The sequence below is a fragment of the Meles meles genome, chromosome 19 (genome assembly GCF_922984935.1).
Source record: "Meles meles chromosome 19, mMelMel3.1 paternal haplotype, whole genome shotgun sequence".
NCBI lineage: Eukaryota > Metazoa > Chordata > Mammalia > Carnivora > Mustelidae > Meles > Meles meles.
The window spans coordinates 27,196,177-27,215,623 of NC_060084.1; the positions used below are offsets into that span (position 1 = coordinate 27,196,177).

At 46.1% G+C, this 19,447-nt stretch overlaps 1 protein-coding gene across 3 annotated transcripts in view; it reads right to left on the reverse strand.

Moving 5' to 3' along the window:
• NUP93 (nucleoporin 93) overlaps positions 1-19,447 on the reverse strand; it is a 110,026-nt gene continuing 90,579 nt past the window's right edge. For all 3 annotated transcript variants that reach the window (XM_045988647.1, XM_045988648.1, XM_045988649.1), the window contains 15 exons: positions 18,429-18,568; positions 14,406-14,538; positions 12,814-12,971; positions 11,426-11,591; positions 11,063-11,156; positions 10,135-10,326; positions 9,436-9,562; positions 9,250-9,322; positions 8,920-8,964; positions 7,207-7,323; positions 6,312-6,430; positions 5,356-5,473; positions 4,829-4,912; positions 3,251-3,379; positions 1-266 (listed from right to left, as the gene is read on the reverse strand). In XM_045988647.1, coding sequence (XP_045844603.1) covers positions 156-266; positions 3,251-3,379; positions 4,829-4,912; positions 5,356-5,473; positions 6,312-6,430; positions 7,207-7,323; positions 8,920-8,964; positions 9,250-9,322; positions 9,436-9,562; positions 10,135-10,326; positions 11,063-11,156; positions 11,426-11,591; positions 12,814-12,971; positions 14,406-14,538; positions 18,429-18,568 — 1,806 coding nt within the window. In that variant the 3' untranslated portion in view covers positions 1-155. The remainder of the gene's footprint in view (positions 267-3,250; positions 3,380-4,828; positions 4,913-5,355; positions 5,474-6,311; positions 6,431-7,206; positions 7,324-8,919; positions 8,965-9,249; positions 9,323-9,435; positions 9,563-10,134; positions 10,327-11,062; positions 11,157-11,425; positions 11,592-12,813; positions 12,972-14,405; positions 14,539-18,428; positions 18,569-19,447) is intronic.

Consider the following 19,447-nt stretch of genomic DNA (forward strand, 5'->3'; position numbering starts at 1 on the left):
TACAAATCAAAGAAATTTATTGGTGCTGACAAAAATACATAATACAAAACAAAACAAAACACAACAGAAACAAAACCAGAAACTCCACCCCAGTGGGCCCATGCGCCTGAAGTACTGACAGCGTGCAGTCCCAGAAGCCCCTCAAAGCATGGCACTTAATTCATGAGGACCTCCATCTGCACCAGCCTTGCATTGGTGTCCCCAGACGTCCGGTAGGGTATCATCCCAGCAAAGGTGATCAGGGCTCGGGCTTGGCTTCGGAGTTGCTGAGAGAAAGGGAAAAGAAGAGAAGAGTACTGATGAACTTCCAAGTCGGGGCACTACCTGGGGAGCGACCACCATGGTCTTCCATGTTCTACCCCTCGGTGTCAGGGCCAGATTTCAGGTGGGTGGGTGACAGTCTTACCCTCAACTCTCCTACGGCCCGCATAGTGTAGAGGAAGCAAAGGTCGTCCGCTGGGGCCCCAGTTCCCAAGCCCTTCTACTAAGTAAAAAACAGACGTGGTTGCTAGGCAAGCTGCCTCACCTGCCACGTGTGACTGGCTTTGGACACAGCCCTGAGCTTCACACGGCCCGCTTTACTGCTCTGCGTCTCTCGCTCTCTCCTGGCTGGCTTCTGTCTACCTGCCTCCGATCTAAGGTTTTCAGGCCCCCACAAATGTGCCCAGTCCCATTCCAGCTCTCTTTCTCTCCTGCTTCTTCCCTTTTCCTTCCTTTCACTCCTCTCATTTCTTCCCTCCTGACATAAGTGCTGGGCCCTTATGCTGGGCGATAATATTCATGAAATTCTTAGATGTTCCAGGAGGGAAAAAGATTTTAATTCAGGTGATTCCAGTAACAAAAAAAAAAAAAGGGATAACTTTCACTCCGATTTGCAGGTGATAAAACACTATCTCTGGAATAAAGAAACTTAGAAGAACAGCTTCAGGCTGCCTCATGTTGAGACATGTTGGGTGCTTACAGCAGCAAGAAAGGAGACCATATCTGGAGTAGAAAGGGAGAATCTACAAACACCTTTTAGACCAGTAACATGACTTTTAAGGAAAATCCAAGGGTCACTTACTAGGCTTCCTAAGGATCATTCAAGAAGAAAACTGAAAGCCAAGGGATTTTTGCCAAGGGATACGTGAAACGACAACAAGTATATGTCTTAATTAATATCCAAACTAAAAGAAATGTTTACTTTATGATGAAGAGTACCCATCAGATTTTCTTTAAAAGTGTATAAAAGGGGGTGCCTGGGTGGCTCAGTGAGTTAAAGCCTCTGCCTTCGGCTCAGGTCATGATTTCAGGGTCCTAGAACTGAGCCGTGCATCGGGCTCTCTGCTCAGCAGGGAGCCTGTTTCCTCCTCTCTGCCTACTTGTGATCTCTGTTAAATAAATAAATGAAATCTTAAAAATAAATAAATAAGTAACAGTGTATAAAAGTGTATGGGCTTTCATGCCTGATTTGGAGCTACTTTACATAAACTTTACGGGTGTTCAGCAAAGGGGCTCATCCCCTTACCAGGCCGCGCTGCACTGTAGGCCAGGAAGCCACTCCTTGGGCAGCTTTTACACAAAAGTCTCTTGTTGACCCTACTCATCCCTATCCTTTATAAAAAAGGAGTAATGGGTGAGAGGAAGACAGAATGGCTTTATTCATGATACTTAAAAACTAAGTGCCTAAAAAAGAGAGATTAAGACACACAGAATGTGAGTTCAGCTGGTCTTGAAACAACTCCTTTCAAATGTGGGACAAGGGCCTGTCAGGCCATGGCTCTACTCTGCAGCAAAGCCCTCCTCTGGCCTGTGGGCAGCACACAGAGCACCAGAAACGTCCAACACTTCAACACTCGCCTGCCAAGGTCCAGGCACAGTGAGCCCACTTATTTCATGAGGACCTCCTGACATTGACTGTCAATGTGCTTCAGGCTCCTGCCTCCCCAAGGGTGGATGGCAGATAGCGGCTGCCTCGGGGCACACATGGATGGGCCTACCACCAGTGGACCACTCCAAGCACCGCTCTCCACACTGCTGAAGGTGCAAAGTTCCACCCTCACTCACTAGACGGCAGTACAGTGACGACAGTGCCTGTGAAGTCCAGCTGAGAGCCCAGACACCCTTGGAGGTAGAAGACTAGATGGGGAAGTCAAGGGAAAGGGACTCCTAATTGGGTCAAACAACTTCTTCTTTTCATCAAATCAACCGGACAACATATACCATGTGAGTCCCAGGCCTCTACCCGGACTTGGCTTGACCCACAGGCAGTGGAAAGGGACACTTCCAGACATGGCTCCTTTACCTCCCCCTGAGGGGACCACAAAAGCAAACTGCTTCCTGACTCTGGGCCTCAGTTCCCTCAACTGTAAAATGGGGATTAGCAATCACTGCCATTGAGACCTCTCTGGGGTCACTGTGAGGCTTAGATGAGAACAGAAACAAGGGTTTGCATCAAATTCCTGTGTTGGCCAAAATACTTACAGTTCTGGGGAAAGTGCTAAGACTCATAAAATAACCTTCCCATTTTTAAAATGCGTAGGACATTCCTATGGAATCACTACAAACTGGTATTATGTTTGACTTTTTAAAAGGTGTTATTTGCATGGAGCACTTGGGTGGCTCAGTTGGTTGATTTCAGCTCAGGTCATAATCTCAGGGTCATGAGATCGAGCCCTACATTGGGCTCTACACTGAGCATGGAATCTGCCTAAGAGTCTCTCTCTTGGGGTGCGTGGGTGGCTCAGTGGGTTAAAGCCTCTGCCTTTGGCTCGAGTCATGATCCCGGGATCCCAGGACCGAGCCCCGCGTCCAGCTCTCTGCTCAGCGGGGAGCTTGCTTGCTTCCCGCCCGGCTCTCTCTCTGCCTGCCTCTCTGCCTACTTGTGATTTCTGTCTGTCAAATAAACAAATAAAATCTAAAAAAAAAAAAAAAGAAAAAAAAAAGATTCTCTCTCTCCCTCTGCCCCAGGTCACCCCCCTCAACCATGGCTTACATGTGTGCTCTTAAAAAAAAAAAAAAAAGAATGATATTGGCAGACACCCCCACCCCCTCTCAAAAAAAAAAAAAAAAAAAAAAAGGCAGCTTAAGAGCAGCAATCCCATTAATGTTCAATTTCTTCTGAGAGACTCCTGACACAGGGTTTACCCAGCTGCTAAGCGTAAGGAAAAAGAGCATCTGGGGTCAGGAGCAAGGGTCTCATGAGCTGCCATGGACGGCAGACCAGAAAGGTGGTTCTCAGCGATGGTTCTGGTCCATGCTGGGATCTTACAGAATCACGGTCCTCGATGACTCGCTGGGGCCTGGATGCCGAGGATGGACTTGTCCCCTTGAGCCTCTTAAATTGTGTGAATAAGATGTTCATGGTGGCAAGAAGTACTTCTGAGAGGTTGTGCCTGATCTGCACAGAGAAAAACACATGAAGTAAAGGAAAAAGAAACAAGCCCTGGGGACAAGAACAAGTGCGTGTGTTGGGGGAGAGGGACACACTCCAGGCAGGCCTGGGCACACCACTTCCCATAGCTGCCAGGTAGAGAATTACCGAGTCACCAAAAAGTAGTCAATGGCACTGAAATGCCAAGTGTGAGAGCAAAACTCAGGCAAGGCTGCTCTGGTGAGGTGGGTCACTCTTCTGCTCCTTTATGCCATCGCTCCTAAGTGAGGGCAGGAGCCAAATGCATGCTGACATTATCTGACACCATGTACGCTTGGACTGGCCAGAAGAGTGATGAGCAAAAGCAGTCTGGATTTCAGTGTCAGTAGGTAGGGAGGCACACATTAGCTCTCCAGTCCCCACCATTCCCCACTGTCTTACACCTGCCAGACCGTTCCCAGCGCAGGTGCACTGCCCTAGCAGAGTCCTTGGGAGTGCCTACAAAGGCAGTGCCTAGGAGGTGCACCGCTTCAGTCCCCAGTGCAGTGAACGATCCATCCTGGGGGAAGGCAAGTTACAAAAGGGCAAGGGTCTGGGGCGGAATTGACAGCAGGTATGAAGGGCAGGTGGGCAAGGGGTAAGACCTTTTAAACTGGGAGCACCACAGCTGGTAACATGGGCAGAAGCTGGCCTCCCTTTTTCTTCTAAAACAGAAACATGTTTTCACAAAAGGTATTTGCTTAGGGAGTAACAGCTTTAAATGGAAACACTATTCATGACACCCCAGAACCAGGCAGTTGGCCCTGAGTGTCCATGGTTCTACAGAAGAGTTTTACCCCAGCTGCATGGAGAGGCCAGTCTGGATCAGAGAAACCACAATTTCTGGGGGTAGGGTCTGGGTATGAAGATTTTTTTTTAAGCTCTCCTGGTAATCCAGTGTGCAGCTCAACTGAGTATCCTTGAGCTAGATGGTGGCAACATGCTAGAAACCCTTCAGAGAGACAGTGGCTCTGGGTGTCATGGGCTCATGATAACTGAGTCCATGGTCACTGCTCTGCTTCTCAAAACAAAACAGTTCAGAGAAGGGAAGAAAGGAAGTACATCATGGAGCGTGTGTCAGACACTCAAGGGAACTATTTAAAGAAGGTCAGAGTTCAGCACCAAGACATCCTCTAGAAAAAGTCAGTAATACGGAATTAAAACAAACCTCACAGGATCAACCAGAAATCTGTTCCCCCGAGAATGTCTAATCACTAAAGCGACTGTGTTTTCTGAGTCAGGAATTTGAACAGTAATCTGATGGTGACAGGTGAACTCACAGAAAAACCAACCCAGGATATCTGAAATTGGACTCGCCTTTGAAAAGTCAGTCTAGGTGGTTACAAGGACTCTTACCATTATCAGCTACATTAAAACAAAAGCTTTCAGCAGAAATGGAGGAAAAAAATTCCATAATGCAGGAAGAAAAGGACTCACTTCATCACTGAAATTTCTGAAGGCAGCCACTCTCTCTTCCACACTTTCCTGATTCAGGGGCACCAGCTTCAAACGATCAATTATCTGTTTAAAACAAAACCCACCAGCCCCATATGATACAACCATCACAGTCATTTCATCTCCTTAAACACGTCAGCAGCTAACATGTTATAAAGGGCTTCTTAATAGAAAATGCTGCTTCTCCACCACACAAAGGCTTTGATTCTAATTTGCTAACTTAATTCCTAATCTCATTTTCTGAGGCAATTACAAAATTCAGAGATTTCAAGTTACTTTGAGAAGCCTCCGTTTTCAGACTAATGGGGAAAGGAATAAGGGAGAAAAGAGGAAGAAAAAAGAGCAACACAAAAATTCCCTTTCAATTCCTAGGATCATGCTTGTCTTCTTTGCTTAACAGGCAAAGAATGTGGTACCATTTCCTTTGTTTTAAATGAATCCCATGAAGTGTTTTGAATTTCCAAGGGCATACATTAACCTGTACTTCAAACATCCCTCTTGAAACTTACATCAAAGGCTCTGTCGATATGACCACTGTGATACTCATCAAAAAAGGTGATCAAGTCCAACAGAAGATAGAATGTGGAGTCCACAAATTTATTTGCACTGATTCCCTGAGCCCTATACCTGAAAGACAAAAAAGAAGGAAGGGGGGACGGGGTAATTATGAATTTCTGCGCAACTTTTAACTTTAGAACAGCATTTGAAAGATGTCAAAATCTCTTGAAATCTCTAGATGAGGTGAATTAAGGAGTGGAAAGCAGTATTTCTTTTCAAATGGTCAAGAAGTTGACGGTGGATTTGCAAAGAATCCATCTATAAATATTCTGCATGAAGCACACTTCTCTAGCCTCGGCCCCCACCTCAAGCATCCAAATCTCCAGGAAGGGTGAGAGGTTCTGATGGGCCAAAAGCCTAGCAGCTACCACTGGGGGCTGTTTACTAAATGCATTGTTTGATAAGGAGTGTTCTTCTGTGCTCTCCCAGAAAAGCATCTCCAACCCAATTTTCTCTGGGTCACTTTATCAGGAGTATCTGTAGAGGGCACAAAAAGTAATGACTGTTGCCTCAGCCTGGGAGTTCCATCAGTTAAAGTCCGATAACCCAGTTATCTCACCAAGGAAGGTACATTCTTAAACACTGGCCACCTCTAAGAATTCCCTAACGAGCCATCACTAGCTTTGTCCCAGAATGTCTTGGAGAGGGCTGCTAACAAGCTATAGAGGAGTACAATCCCTAGAATTAAACCCCATGTGCAGGATTAGAAAGTTGAGATGTGCTTTCATACCTGCTTTCCGGCAAAACTCTGAAAGTCTGATAGTGGGGAAACAGGAACTCTCAACAGTCCTGGAGGGGTGGGGAGTCACTGGGAGACGACTTGATGTGACTAGTAGAACTGAGGGTGCATTTGGTGGGCACTGGCGCTGGGCCCCCTCAGAGCCTCGGAGCCAGCTCTCAGCCTTACCGTTCCGCGATGGAGAGCGCCATGTTCTTCAGCCTCTCCTTGTTGGACTGTGGTGCGCTGATCTGGGGCACGACGGGGCTGAGTAGCTTGTTCATCAGCTCCAGCACCTTGTCAGCATTCTGTTCAATTGTTTTAAAATTAAAGAAGCAATCAGTTAAATAATCAGTAAAAGACAAAAGGAAAAACAAAATAACCCGAAGAAGGAACTTTCTGATATGATGGATAAAAACGGTTCTGTATCTTGTTCTGGATGATGGTTACAGATATATACCCACGGAAAATTCGCCAAGCTGTACACTTAATGTTTGTACATTTTTCTACATCTTAATTAGAACCCAATCAAAACATCTTTAAATTTAAGAAAATGAATTATAAACCTTCTTTTGGCCTACTTTTCTCAGTTTATAAAAAAAAAGAACATAATCTTTTTTAGGCCACACAATGATCGGCAGTCACCATATGTTCTTAATGTCGAAATACTTATTCTGGTTCTCTCAAAACGCCTCAGCTGTCATTTCCTTCCTTAACACACAGTGCTCACCAGCATGTCTGTGGCTACCAGAAGGGTAAGCAGGAAGGCATTTTCACCCAAAGTTTCACCATCGAAATGTGATGGACGTTTATTCTGCTGCCAAATGAGACTAGAGCTCATAGCCTGCAGGATATCCTTGCAATATGTTACTCCTGTTTGGCCAGAAATACCTTATGGGCAGAAATAATTCTGTAAAATGGGAATTTCACCCTGACGGGATCACTAGCTGCCTAAGCACTAGAAGACAATGCCTCAGCAGGACAGTGGTATGGTACAGCGGTGCGTCGTCAAAACGTTTGTGCATTTAATGCCAAAAGGCTGACAAATCTATTAAGTAAGGAGAAGGAAAAGGGCACATTTTACCTTGGCAAGGTCATAGAGCTTTGCTGCTTCTTCAAAAAGTCCTTTATTTTCTGCCACGGAAGCAACTTTGTTGATAATGGGCTTTGTGTCGCTAGTAAACTTATCTATGACTCCAGGCTGACAAGACAAATTATGGAGGGGGAGGAGGAGAGAGACAGGAGCACAGAGCTGTTATTTTAAACACAGAGAAGCAGTTGGGATCTGAAAACTACTTTTACTGAAAATGCTCGCCCTGGGTAACACATATATGTCATCAGCTAGACTCTGGCTTTCTTGAAGATGTAAGGTCCTATTAAACACATGAAAGGGACCAAGGAAAGGACACATGGAGCAGGAGACTCACAGGCAGCACAGAGGAGCCAGCAATAAGACATCTGTGCTTGTTAATTGTCCAAAATGATCCAGAGGGTAGGTGAAATAGCCAATGATCTTACATTTGCTGAGGAGTAGGCACTAAGTGGAAAAATCAGGAGGCTCACATAAAATATCGGAAAGATTTTGGATTTCCTTTCTAAGACAGATGGCAAAAGAAACTCAGCGCTGAAAAAATATATGGCAAGGGGTGTCAGGATATTTTTTAAAATGATCACCATCCACAATCACCAGCAGCCAATGGTCAAGAGCATGTAAGAGGCCTTAGGAAGCACAGAAGAGCTAGGGTGGCCTGCTCCTTCTACCCTGGAGGCAGCAAAGAAGAAGAGTGAAGAGCACGGGCTCTGGGGTCAAATTCCAGTTTCCCTTCCTACCCGCTGTGTGATCCCAAGAAAATGAGCCTCTTTTGCCTCCATTTCCTCACCTGAAAAACACCTCGTTGGATTATCATCATGGTGGCTAAATCAGAAAACACCTGTACAGCGTTCAGTACAGCGCCTGGCAAATGTCACTGCTCAAGAAGCATGGCCACTGTCACCGGCACGATCACTGGCCTTTCTTCTGAGCTGGAGAGTGTGAGCCCTGTGAGCTCATCCTGAGATTGCTGGGTCCAAGCCACCCATTTTTACCAGTGAGGAAAGTGAGTCTCTGAGAAAGGCCGGAGTCTCCCCAGGGCCACAGGGAGAATGCCCAAGGCAGATGAGGACTGGTTTCTGACACCGAGGCCTCTGCCCCTTCCGCTGGGCCTCCCCAAGCGTGTGACGGCACGCAGGGAATCACTAAGGCTCACAGGCACAGCTGTATCTCTGGGGTCCGTGTGAAGTTCTGAGCCCTCACAAATCACCTTCTGAGAGAGGTCAAGCACATTGCTAACTTTGCTATCTGGGGACAGGAGGTGCACTAAACAATTTCTTTCCTTGCATATTTTCGGAGCCAACAACGGCAGAAATGTGGTCTTCTCAGCTCAAAAAATGGCAGGTATGAACAGATGAGTCCTTGGGACTTAAAAAAGCCATCTAATCAGAGCACCTGGCTGGCTCAGTCAGAAGAGTGTGTGATTCTTGATCTCTGGGTTGTGAGTTCAAGCCCTTCAATGGGTGTAGAGATTACTAACGATCAAAAAGCTACCTCATCATCAATTTATGTATTTTACAGATAAATATAAATGTGTGTTAAAATCAAGGGCATTATTTGTGGCCTGTGATTTTCATCCTTTGTTTTTTAAACTAAGTAATTTCATTCAGATTTGCATCTTGAGTCCTGAAGTCTAACTACATTCTTTTGACAATTATACAACCCTAACTGCCAACTAACATATCACTACAGGTGCATTTAACCCACCTTTCTACTTCCATCATTCTCTAGTTTCCCAAGGATCATATCGAACTGTGGAGACAAAAATTTTACTCAATTTACTGGAAAAGAATATACGCATAAGCCCCAATTCTCTGGAGATGTAGGAGGGGGAAGAAAAGAGGGGAGGTAGGAAGAGTTTTACATAAACCAGGACGCAGTGAGATTGAATCAGCATTTTCATTATCAGAAACCAAGAAACCCAAGAGAATGGAAACCCCCCGGACCACATCCAGCACAGCCATGCTGTGGGACCACATAGTGGCATGCGCATGTGCACTGCAAATTGTGGGTGGGAGAGAAGAGGGACTTACGTACCTCTCGACTTTCTATCACAAGCTCACTCACGCAGCGCAAAAACATGTTTTCTCCTTGACTATCTTTCTCGTCCCTGGAAGGGAACAAAAGCAACATGGTTTCTGGCATGGCCTTGAGGCTTCTGATAGTCCTCAGGATGCCAGAAACCAAAACCAGCTCAAGTAAATGGTCAAAATGGAGTTTCACCTGAGGAAGTAGAAGTACTGGAGTGCCTCCCTCGGGTCTGTCGACTCAAACTTGCGGGTGTAGAGCATAAGTAGCCGCACAAAGTTCAGCCGCCGGACGCAGGGAGGGTCGCCAGGCTCGTGGCTGACTGCACCATGGGGGACAGACAAGGTCACACCCACACTGCCCCGCTGACCCAGCAGCCAGGGGCTATGGGAATCCAAACCCCCAGCAGCATCTAGTCCTGTAGCCTGGCCAACACTTGCCAATAAGCTTCAGTACCCTACCCTCCATTTCCTTCCACAGTGTGGGAAATGGCATCCTGTAGTAAATTGCTAGAACACTGGTCTCTGGTTATGGCGTGTGCTCTGGGGCAGTTGTGCTGCCCCACTAAGAAATCTGTAGGCATTCATCCACATTTTTCTCCTGCCTCTCTTCTGACTCTCCCCTCCCACCCAGGCAGTCATGCACAGAAGGGGGCTGCTGGGGTGTCCAGTTAGGGCCATAACGGGAACATGACTCCCGACTCTAGGGACTGCGTCTTCCACTCCATTGAATAGGGAGCTGAGTGGCCACAGGACTGGCACTCCGTACAGTGCTGTCTACAATGCTCTAGAAGGATTCGGACCGTTGGCCCAGATCCCTGCCGGCTGCAGTTACGTGTCTGCTGCCGCCCGATGGGGGGCATGTTAGGGTGACGCCAGGCCGACAAATACTCACGGAGCTGAGCACTCTGTCCCGAGGATTTTAAAAGCAGCTTCAGCTCGAAGAGCACCAGTGCCACATGGACAGCATGGCAGCGTAGCCGCTCCATGCGGAAGAGAAAAGCAATGGCAGCTTCGAACTGCGCCGTCAGGAAGAGGACTTGGAAGTAGAGGAAGGGCTGCTGGTTCACCGTGAAGTGGGACTCGCCTGCGGGCCAGGAGACAAAGCGGGCTCAGGAGTCAGACAATCAGCAACCCTGACCCCAGGCAGAAGCCCTTGCTGGTGGGATGAAGGGGCCCTGGCAGACACAGTGGACTGCCATGGGAACCACCTGGCTCCACAACCTTCTCCAGCCCTCACAACACAACTGTCAAGTAGGGTCATGCTGTAAAACCCGGACCACCTGCACTAGGCAGGAGAGCAAGAGAGTACAGGCCCTTAAGATGCTACATAAAAGAGGTTGTTGCTCCCCTTAACCCTGGTAAGAGTCACTCAACAAAGAGAGGAAGGAAGATTTCAAAGAGGCTTCAGTTCACTCAGATTCATGGGTGTATGAATTCAACAAATGCTGACCACAGGTCGGGAACTTTTCTTCCCAGAATTCTTACACACTGAGGAGGGGGAGCTACTTCCCCCTCATCTGTGCTCAGATACAGACATTACGAGACCACAAGGAAGTAACAGCCAAGTCCTCGCTGTGTCTGTCCCCGAGCAAAGGTCGACCGGGGCAGTTCAAAGAACTAGGGAGAAGAGCTTACGGTATATGACTGTATTAGTCACATCCACTGCTAAAGCTCACATGGCCTCTACCTGAATTTAAAAATCACTGTTTTGTTGTGTTAGGCTTTGAAGATCCAGAGTTCAGAGATGAAGGACCTTCCCAGAGGAAAGCTAAGTTGTGACCTTAGGGTGACCAGACAGAGAAGAAGACAGGATATCTTACCATAGTCTTCCAACAACTGTTTCTGGAACTGTGAAAGCGTGAGTCTGTCTTGTGGGGAGCTGGTGCCGTCGTCATCGAAACACACTTGGTTCAACTAAACCCCCAAGAGAAAAACACTCATTGGTACAAATTACTTCCTGAGCCAGGCGTGCAGAGCTGTGGCTGCTCGGCAGCTCAAGGCTGTGCTAATGGCCGTGGTGACTGACGGGGAATCAGACAACAGAAAATGGGGTCAGGAAACAGGAAATCTACTAGCCCCGGCAACCAGCTGGCATCACACATTAAGCAGGTACGAGCTGCGTGCAGAACGCGAGCAGAGGGAAGGGGTGAATGCCCTGCTCAGGCAAGGAAAACAGCGCCTGCCTTCAGCCACAGGTAGTCCTCGGTCTTGTCGGCTACTTCACTCTGGTTGTCGGTGATGTCACATCTGCCAATGATGCAGTACACAGCCCGCTTGTAGGGGTCCGTGTTGTTCCTGAGGGCCCTGCGGTAATGCAGTCGAAGCTTGTTCTCCGTGGCTGGGGACAACCTAAAGGAACAAAGGAACACACAGATCCACATATGCACTAAAGACCCTCAAGGGCATCTGAAAGCACCCCAGGTCCCAACCACGTAACAGAGCTAGGAAGGCTTCCTTCACAGACACTGTCCCCAACTGTAGCCCCTGGGTACCACACTACTTTGAGCCGCCGTGCCGCTTCCAGCACCTGCATCTCCTTGCCTACCTACCGTCTTCCTCCAGTCAAGACCTTCAGGGAAAGGTCAGAAATGCTGAGGAATTAATACTCCAGCCCACTCTGCAGCAGTCCTCAAGCCATGACCGACAAGAGTGAGCCCTTCCCTTACCTGTCTTAGCTCCCCTTTGGCCTCCTCACTCCCTTGTACATGTCAGATCACCTCCCAAATAAACTAGTTACACTCAAATCCTTGTCTCAGGGTCTTCTTCTAGGGAAACCCTAAGCCGTGAACCCTGTACTAGACTCTCTACTATAAGCAAGACAGGAGCTTATGGTTTAAGATGATCTCTGGACATGGCATTATTGACCCTACCTAAAAAACTACTTGAAAAGTATCTCTAGTACTCCACAGGAGAGTGGAGTGGTCATGGAGTGGAGTGGAGTGGGTGGTCATGGAGTGACCACCATTTTCTCCTTCAGATACATGTACGTATATTTAAAATTGGGATTTGAATGAGTAATAACTGAAGTCTAATTACATTAATAAAATCCAGAGAAAAATGAATCCCCAGCAGTTCCTTAATGGAAGAGAACTAAAGACAAACAGAAATAGCCCCCTCGCTGTGTCAGTGATTACATTTCAAAATTACTAACTTCTCATTCTAGCCTTCGAGCTACAAAGTATGTGGCAACATTTTCATAGTGGGCCAACTGGAAAAGCACCAAATGTTAAATGAAGTGGAATACAACAGTTTCATTTTATAAAGCATGCTTGAAATGCCTGGGATCTACAGAGTAAGTCAAATCACGCTCCCAACCACAGTCCCTCCCACTGGTACAGAGAAATCCCCAACACACACACGTAAGTCTAGACAGCAGTATCAGAACGGTGCTCTTTTAATGTTCTCAACTGCTATTCCCAAGACAGCTCCACCTGCTTTCTAAACTTCATTTTTTTTTTTTCTAAGCAGGAGCTTATTCTGAGCCATGCACGGGTCAAAGGGCAACGCCAGTGGAGGCCGCCCTGCTGACTCCACGTGGCTTCTTCTGGATGCACCATCTCATTCACCATACCTTCTGTCCTTGCTGTTCATGTACTCCTGGAACCAGGTTTTAAACTCTCCCAGCTGGTGCTGGGCTCGGTTAACCACCTGTGAAGCGGCAAACAGGTCCCCACAGCGCATGCAGTAATAAATTAATGCCCACACAGGATGGCCTTCCACCTCTCCATCCTAGAAGAGGAAAGATGCTCAAATAAACAGGCAAATGAAGCTAGCTGGTGGCTTTCTGATGCACTCACCTCTCCTCACATTAAAGTCATTTCAGTTTCAAAACAACCTTGCTAGGTGTGGACCATTAACAGCATCCTCCCTTCCTGTTTTACAAACAAGGAAACTGAGGCAAAGGGATATGAAGCAACCTGTCTAAGGTAAGCTGGTAAATGCAGTGTGGCTGTAGAGCTTTTCCTCAAGAGCATTACGTGCCCCAGGTGACTGACAGCCAGCCTGTGGGTTCAGCATAGAATTCTAGTAGCCAGTATCTGGGTGACATGTTCTGTGACAATTCACAGACACTCATCCTTGCAACCCCTGCAGAGCAAGGGCTAAAGATGTTTACTGAGCAATAAGAAACCATCAATATTGCACTTGAGTTTACAAAATGTTGACTACTGAGACCAGTCAGATGGGTACTGGCACTCTCATTCATTCCTCAGTTCATCCACTGATTGAGTATTTTGGTTTTGGACACGGTATTAGGGAGCTGAGAAGGCGGCCCCACTCCCAGTCTCCCTGAACTTGAGCTTATCTATCCTCAAACTGGTTTTGTCATCATCTTGGCAGCCTGTGATTACTTTTCTCTCTTCACTTCTCCCCAACTCCTCCAGACAGGTGCGTCTCAGATTTCCTTTCTCGGTCCTTCAACCGTCCCCCCCACTGGACTCTTTCTAAAACCGGATCCAACTGTGTCACTTCTAAACCCCTTTGAGCTCTTTACACTGGTACTCCAGGCCTACACCTGCTGGCCAGATGTTTGCCAAGCCCTGCCACACGACTGATATGCGAGATACTCTTTCCTGCCTCCACGTATGTATTCATGCTGTTCCTCTGCTTGAAATATCCTTTTCCAAGACCTCTGGCAGATAAACCCCTATTCTTTGAGGGTAGTGCAAACCCCACCTCCTTTACAAAGATAGCCTCCTCTGTATCCCACCACCCTTGGCATAAAGCTCCGGTTTAGTGCCTTGCACATGGTATAAAAAGCTGTAATTCCCCCAACTGGACTAAAGGGCTGAACAGTCATATTCTAGGAACTATATCTAACTCTAATCTTTCAGATGTCTGAGCCAGCAATCTCAACAGTCATCCCTGACTCTGCCGGTCACACCCACATCCAAGTCTTCAACAAGTCCTACGGGGCCGCCTTTCCAAATACGTCAAGAATCCAGTGATAGCCTCCCCACCGTGTCTTCCCCCATTCTGAGCTAAGCAGCCACCCCCAGCCCAATACTAGCCTCCCAAGGCTCCGGAGCCTTCCTCCAGCCCCATACTCTGGTCTCTTTGCCATACAGCAGTTTATAGATGTTAACTTCATTTTAACTGCAAATGCCTATCTGAGAGAGACTGCTGCAGGCGTATAACTCATCACACAGAGAAAGATGCCAGTACCTGAAGTCCGGGCAAGGGAGCCGGAAGTTTGATGTTCAAGAAACTTCGAACCAATTGGTAAGTCCCAGGCACCCCGCCTAGCTGGGCCTGATGCAAGTTTCCAAAGACAGTCACAAGGGTATAATTCTTATAACTGGAAAAATTAAAAGAAAAAAAAAAAACGAGAGAGGTTGAAAACACATATACATATCGGTGTACCCACTACATCCATGCCATTAGACTGTGCACTGCACAGGCAGGGCCTGGACTTCCAACCTCACACAGAAGAGGAAACCGTGCATGTGAAGCAAACTGTATCATCTGTTCAGTGGGGAACAAGCCATTGTAAAGATTTCTCATCACTGTGGATACTCAGAAGAATCCCTAGAGGAACATAACTGTGGGCTTCCAATGCATTAAGGCCCAATATGCAGATTCCTTCCGCTCACAGCTGAATGCTTTGGTGGATTCTTTTTAAATTTTTTATTTTGAAAAATTTCAAACCTACAAAAAATTAAAAGAACAGCCCAATGAATGCTCATATACCCTTTACCTAGATTCAGCACTGTGAACATCTGTGTACACATTTTTTCTCTAAGTAGATTATGTACAAATACTCACATACATACACACACACACACACACCCACTTTTTTTCTGAACCATTTGAAATCCATAAAAACAAAACAAAACAAACCCTTCTGCAAAAATACAGAAATAGGGGCTACCTCATCTGTAAACACTGCACCATGTATCTCCAAAGAATGAGAACATTTCCCTACCCAAGCTCAACACCATTATGACACCAAGAAGTCGAACAGTAATACAACATTATTATCTAAAATATAACCCACACTCAAATTTCCCAGTAACGTCCTTCATAGTGTGTGTCTCTCTCTCACATGCAGGATTCAAGCGAGGAAATGCATGGCACTTAGGTGTCCTGCTACTTCTAGTTCCTTTAATCTAGGGCACCCCTACAACCTCTTTTCACAACATTGACCTTTTAAAAAGAATCCAGGTCAGCTGTCTGGTGGCATGTCCTACAAGCTGGACGATTTCCTCATGATTTGATTCAGATTCAACTTTTTTGCCAAGAATCCCACACAGCAGATGCTGGTACTGCCCACGGAGCCCCACCACGGGGCAGGTAATATTTGGTTTGATCACTTGGTTAAAATTGTCATTCACCAGATTTCACTGTTGTAAAGGTACCTTTCTCTTTGAAAGTGGTAAGTACCCTGTGGGTAATACTTAGGAGTCATGTGGATAGTCTGTTTACCAACAATCTTCTACCCAATACTTTGTTTCCATTGCTGCCCTTGCTGAACCAATTATCACACTGATGGCTGCCAATGATTTTCTATCATTCCCTCTTCACTTATTTGCTAGCATACATTTTTAAACCCTGCAGATCCCTAAAATCTGTACCGTCTTTAAAGTGCTTCCACACTAAGATGAAATGGTTCTAGTTACAGATATCCAAATGTGGGGTTAATATAATAAAGAACTTTCTAAATATATTTCTTATCCAAAGCAAAACTGACTGACTCAAAGTCAGGTGCTCCATATGCACAAAGATATTCAATACCGGATTAAGTAAAATAACAGAATGAGAGTATGTGAGAGAGACGCAGAGAGAGAAACATCTAAATGTCAATTACTCCCCCAAAAAAAGACTCAATGGAATTTGACAGTTACCAAAAATTATACTGACAAAGAATTAAAAAAGCAAACTACATAAAACCACGTATTGTACACATTTGGCTCGTAAGTATAAAAAGAAAAAAAACCAAAATATTCATATATCAAAAATGGGGGAAAAGGAAATTGAAAAGGTATAAGAGCCTGTGGATGTGGCATAGGGGGCCTCTCCCCTTTCCGCAGGCCTTTTGGCATTTCCCTCAATTTCTATAATAAGCATGTAGCATTCTTATAATGAAAAATAGACAAAATTCAATTTAACAAATGTAGTGAGCGCCCCCATCACTGGAAGTATTTAAAAGCAGAGGCTGGAAAAGAGATTAGAGAACCAAATCCTGGGCAGCTGGGACAAACAGATACCCACTACAGTCTCTTCTGACTTAAATTAAGACAACCCATGTGCTGATAAAGGCCTGAGTTAAAGAAGCAGTCTGAATTCCTTTAGGGCTTGAGAAAAATATAGCCTCCTGTTTCAAATTTGGAATGCAGCAGGGAACAGATCAACCAACCCTGTTTTTTCTCAGTATTTTCAGCCTTATATGTAAAAATCATTTGGGACTGGGTCTACTTTGCCATGCTGTCAGTAGATCTGCAAAGGCGAAAAATTTTTTTAAAAAAGTGAGTATAACTGGGGCACCTGGGTGGCTCAGTCGATTAAGTGTCTGACTCTTGATTTTGGCTCAGGTCATGATCTCAGGATCAGGCCCCACATCAGGCTCCACACACAGTGTGGGCCTGCTTAGGACTCTCTCTCTTTCCCCCTCTGTACCACCCCCCAAAACTCACTCTCTTTCCAAAATAAAAAAAGAATATGATTATCTTGAAATAGTCCTTTTATCAAAAGAGAACAATGAATTCTTAAGAAACATGCCTCGAGGGAGTGATGCCACTAGAATGAAAGGACCATAAGGTTACAATAATTGTGGACAGGAAACTTGCAAGCAGCTCCAGTGCTGCCAAAGGAATTAAGGGGAAAAAACAATTTCAAAAAACAAAATTAAATAAGTGAAGTGAAAAGAGTAATAAATGAAATGGGATGACTCACCAGATACAAAACCAAGGAATGCTTGATAGCACTGGTAAAGTCAAGCACGAATGTTAAGGAGTAGATTTATAAAGAAAAAGTGGTCATGAGCAGTCATACCCATTAAAAAAAAAACAAAAACCAACCAACCAACCCTAAAGATTCTTATATATTCTAAGAAATTTCGACTCTTTTGCTACATGTAGCAATACTATAATACACATTAAGATCTTTAGGACTGCAGACAAACAACCAAAACTTACATTACAAAAATTTAGCAAAAGCCTAACAGAATACTTTATAAACTCTTTGTGCCAACGCAAAAAAGAATAAAAACGAAACAAAACAAAAACATCTGGAGGTCTGGACTTTTCTTAACAACGGAATGGAAGCTAGTGAGTTTATGTTTGATGGTGTTCATCTCAGGTAGCAATTGTATAATTACTACAGCATTCGGTATGAAAACGTATTCTCTGTGGTACCAATTCTGAATTAACTCAGCTCATTGACAAGGAAATCTAGGACTTCCTAACCAAGGATTGTTTTGTTGCTAAAGGGCACTGGCAGCTACACAGGCTCACTGGAAAGAGCTGCCATTTAGCAAGTGTATTCAACCCTGCTTTCTCTTTTCCAACGAGCAGAGAGGGGCCCAGAAGTCTGCCTCTGAAATAAAGAGGGTCTGTTGCACACCCATGACAACCCCTGCCAGCAAATTCAGAGCTGGAAGGACTGTCCGCAGGGAGGAAGGAGTGGCACAGGCCCTACCAGTGAAGGGGACAATAGTTAGAGTACAAGAGCACAGGCTCAACCCCCTTGGTGGCCAACTCCAGTTAGTGAAGAGGTGGCAAAGCGACCCAGGCACAAATCACAGCCATTAGCAGCTGGGAAGGATCCAGAAGCATAGGGATTAACAGAATAGAGCCAGAAGGAAAATAAAGGTTCAAGGACTGTTCCTAAGGCTTGAAGGTGGTTATATTTCCAGGTGTAAAACTTAAAATGCTCAGAGAAAACAAAAGAGCCTAAGGAGTAATGACTGAACAGCATTAGGGAATAGGATCCTGACCTAAGGCTGTGGTCTAATAAATCCTGATGTCTCCATACTGAGGGCCAGAGAGTGGAGAAAGAGAAAATGAAAAGTCTAACAGCGCTCCCACTGGCCATGATTTTATACTGCTGCAGACCCAGTGCGGGTAAAGGAGCGCTTCTGAAAGCAGGACTGGCTCTCGCTATGGATCCCTCAGCCCAAGACTGCGGAAGGCCTGAGAATGCGCTGACTTGTGGGGACTGTGAAGCCAGCTGCGCCCACGGCCGCCTTACCTCTGCTCGAGGTATGCCAAGGCCTGCCTCACGAACTCCATGCGCACCTCCACGCTGCTGCGGCTCTTCAGGGCATCGCTTGCCGGCACCAACAACACATCTGTCATTTGTTTCACCATGGTCCACAGGTCAGAGATGTTCTGCACGTAAAGGAGACTGCATGTGACAATGCTGCAGGGCCGGAGAAGCAGTCTGGCTCTTCACGGCTCTGAGCTCAGAGGCAGAGAAGGCAAGGCAGGGGAGAGATTACCAGCTTCTGTCTGAGGCCCGCAGGCTTTAGCTCGCATGCAAGACACACCTCAGCCCTGCCGCTGCCAGCCACTGACGCACGCCCCCCTGTCCCCAGCCGGCTTTCAGAGCACTGACTGTGCCAGGTCTGCCATAACCACCCACAGGATGAAGACTGCACAACAGGAAAAGCAACACTGAATCCCAGGGGGTCATCCCTCTAGAGGGTGAATACATGTATGATTGTCCAAAGCCCTAGAAGGTTCAACTCAAGCAGCTGCATTTCAGTCCTTACAAGGTCATTTGAGTTTCTTAAGGCTTAAAATACAGAGTTTAACCTAAATAATACAGGTTTTTGTCTCCCAGAGACTCTCCAGGGGCCACTGGTCTGACCCCACTTCGTGTCTCAGCCTCCCATCCTCCATCCCACCCACTCCCTTCAAGAGACGCCTCCGTGCCAGCCTCCCAGGACAGGAACGCCATTCTCTCCGTGTTATCACCACACAGATGGGACTCCCTCTCCCCAGAATCCTCCTGGCTGTGAATCTCTCCTTAAAAATGGATTCCCTAAACGCTCTGCAATATTCTGAAGTTAAGAATCCTGGAAGACAGCACTGACTGGAGAAAAGCAGGTGTACACTTTTTCCAAAGGAGGAGAGAGAATCCTGTTCTGTCTTCCACAGAAACTAAAACTGTAGAAAATCCACCCAAATGTGACTCTTTCTGGGTGGTAAGATGGTAGATGGATTCTTAACTTTTTTCTTTGGATTTACTTGCACTGCTTTATATTT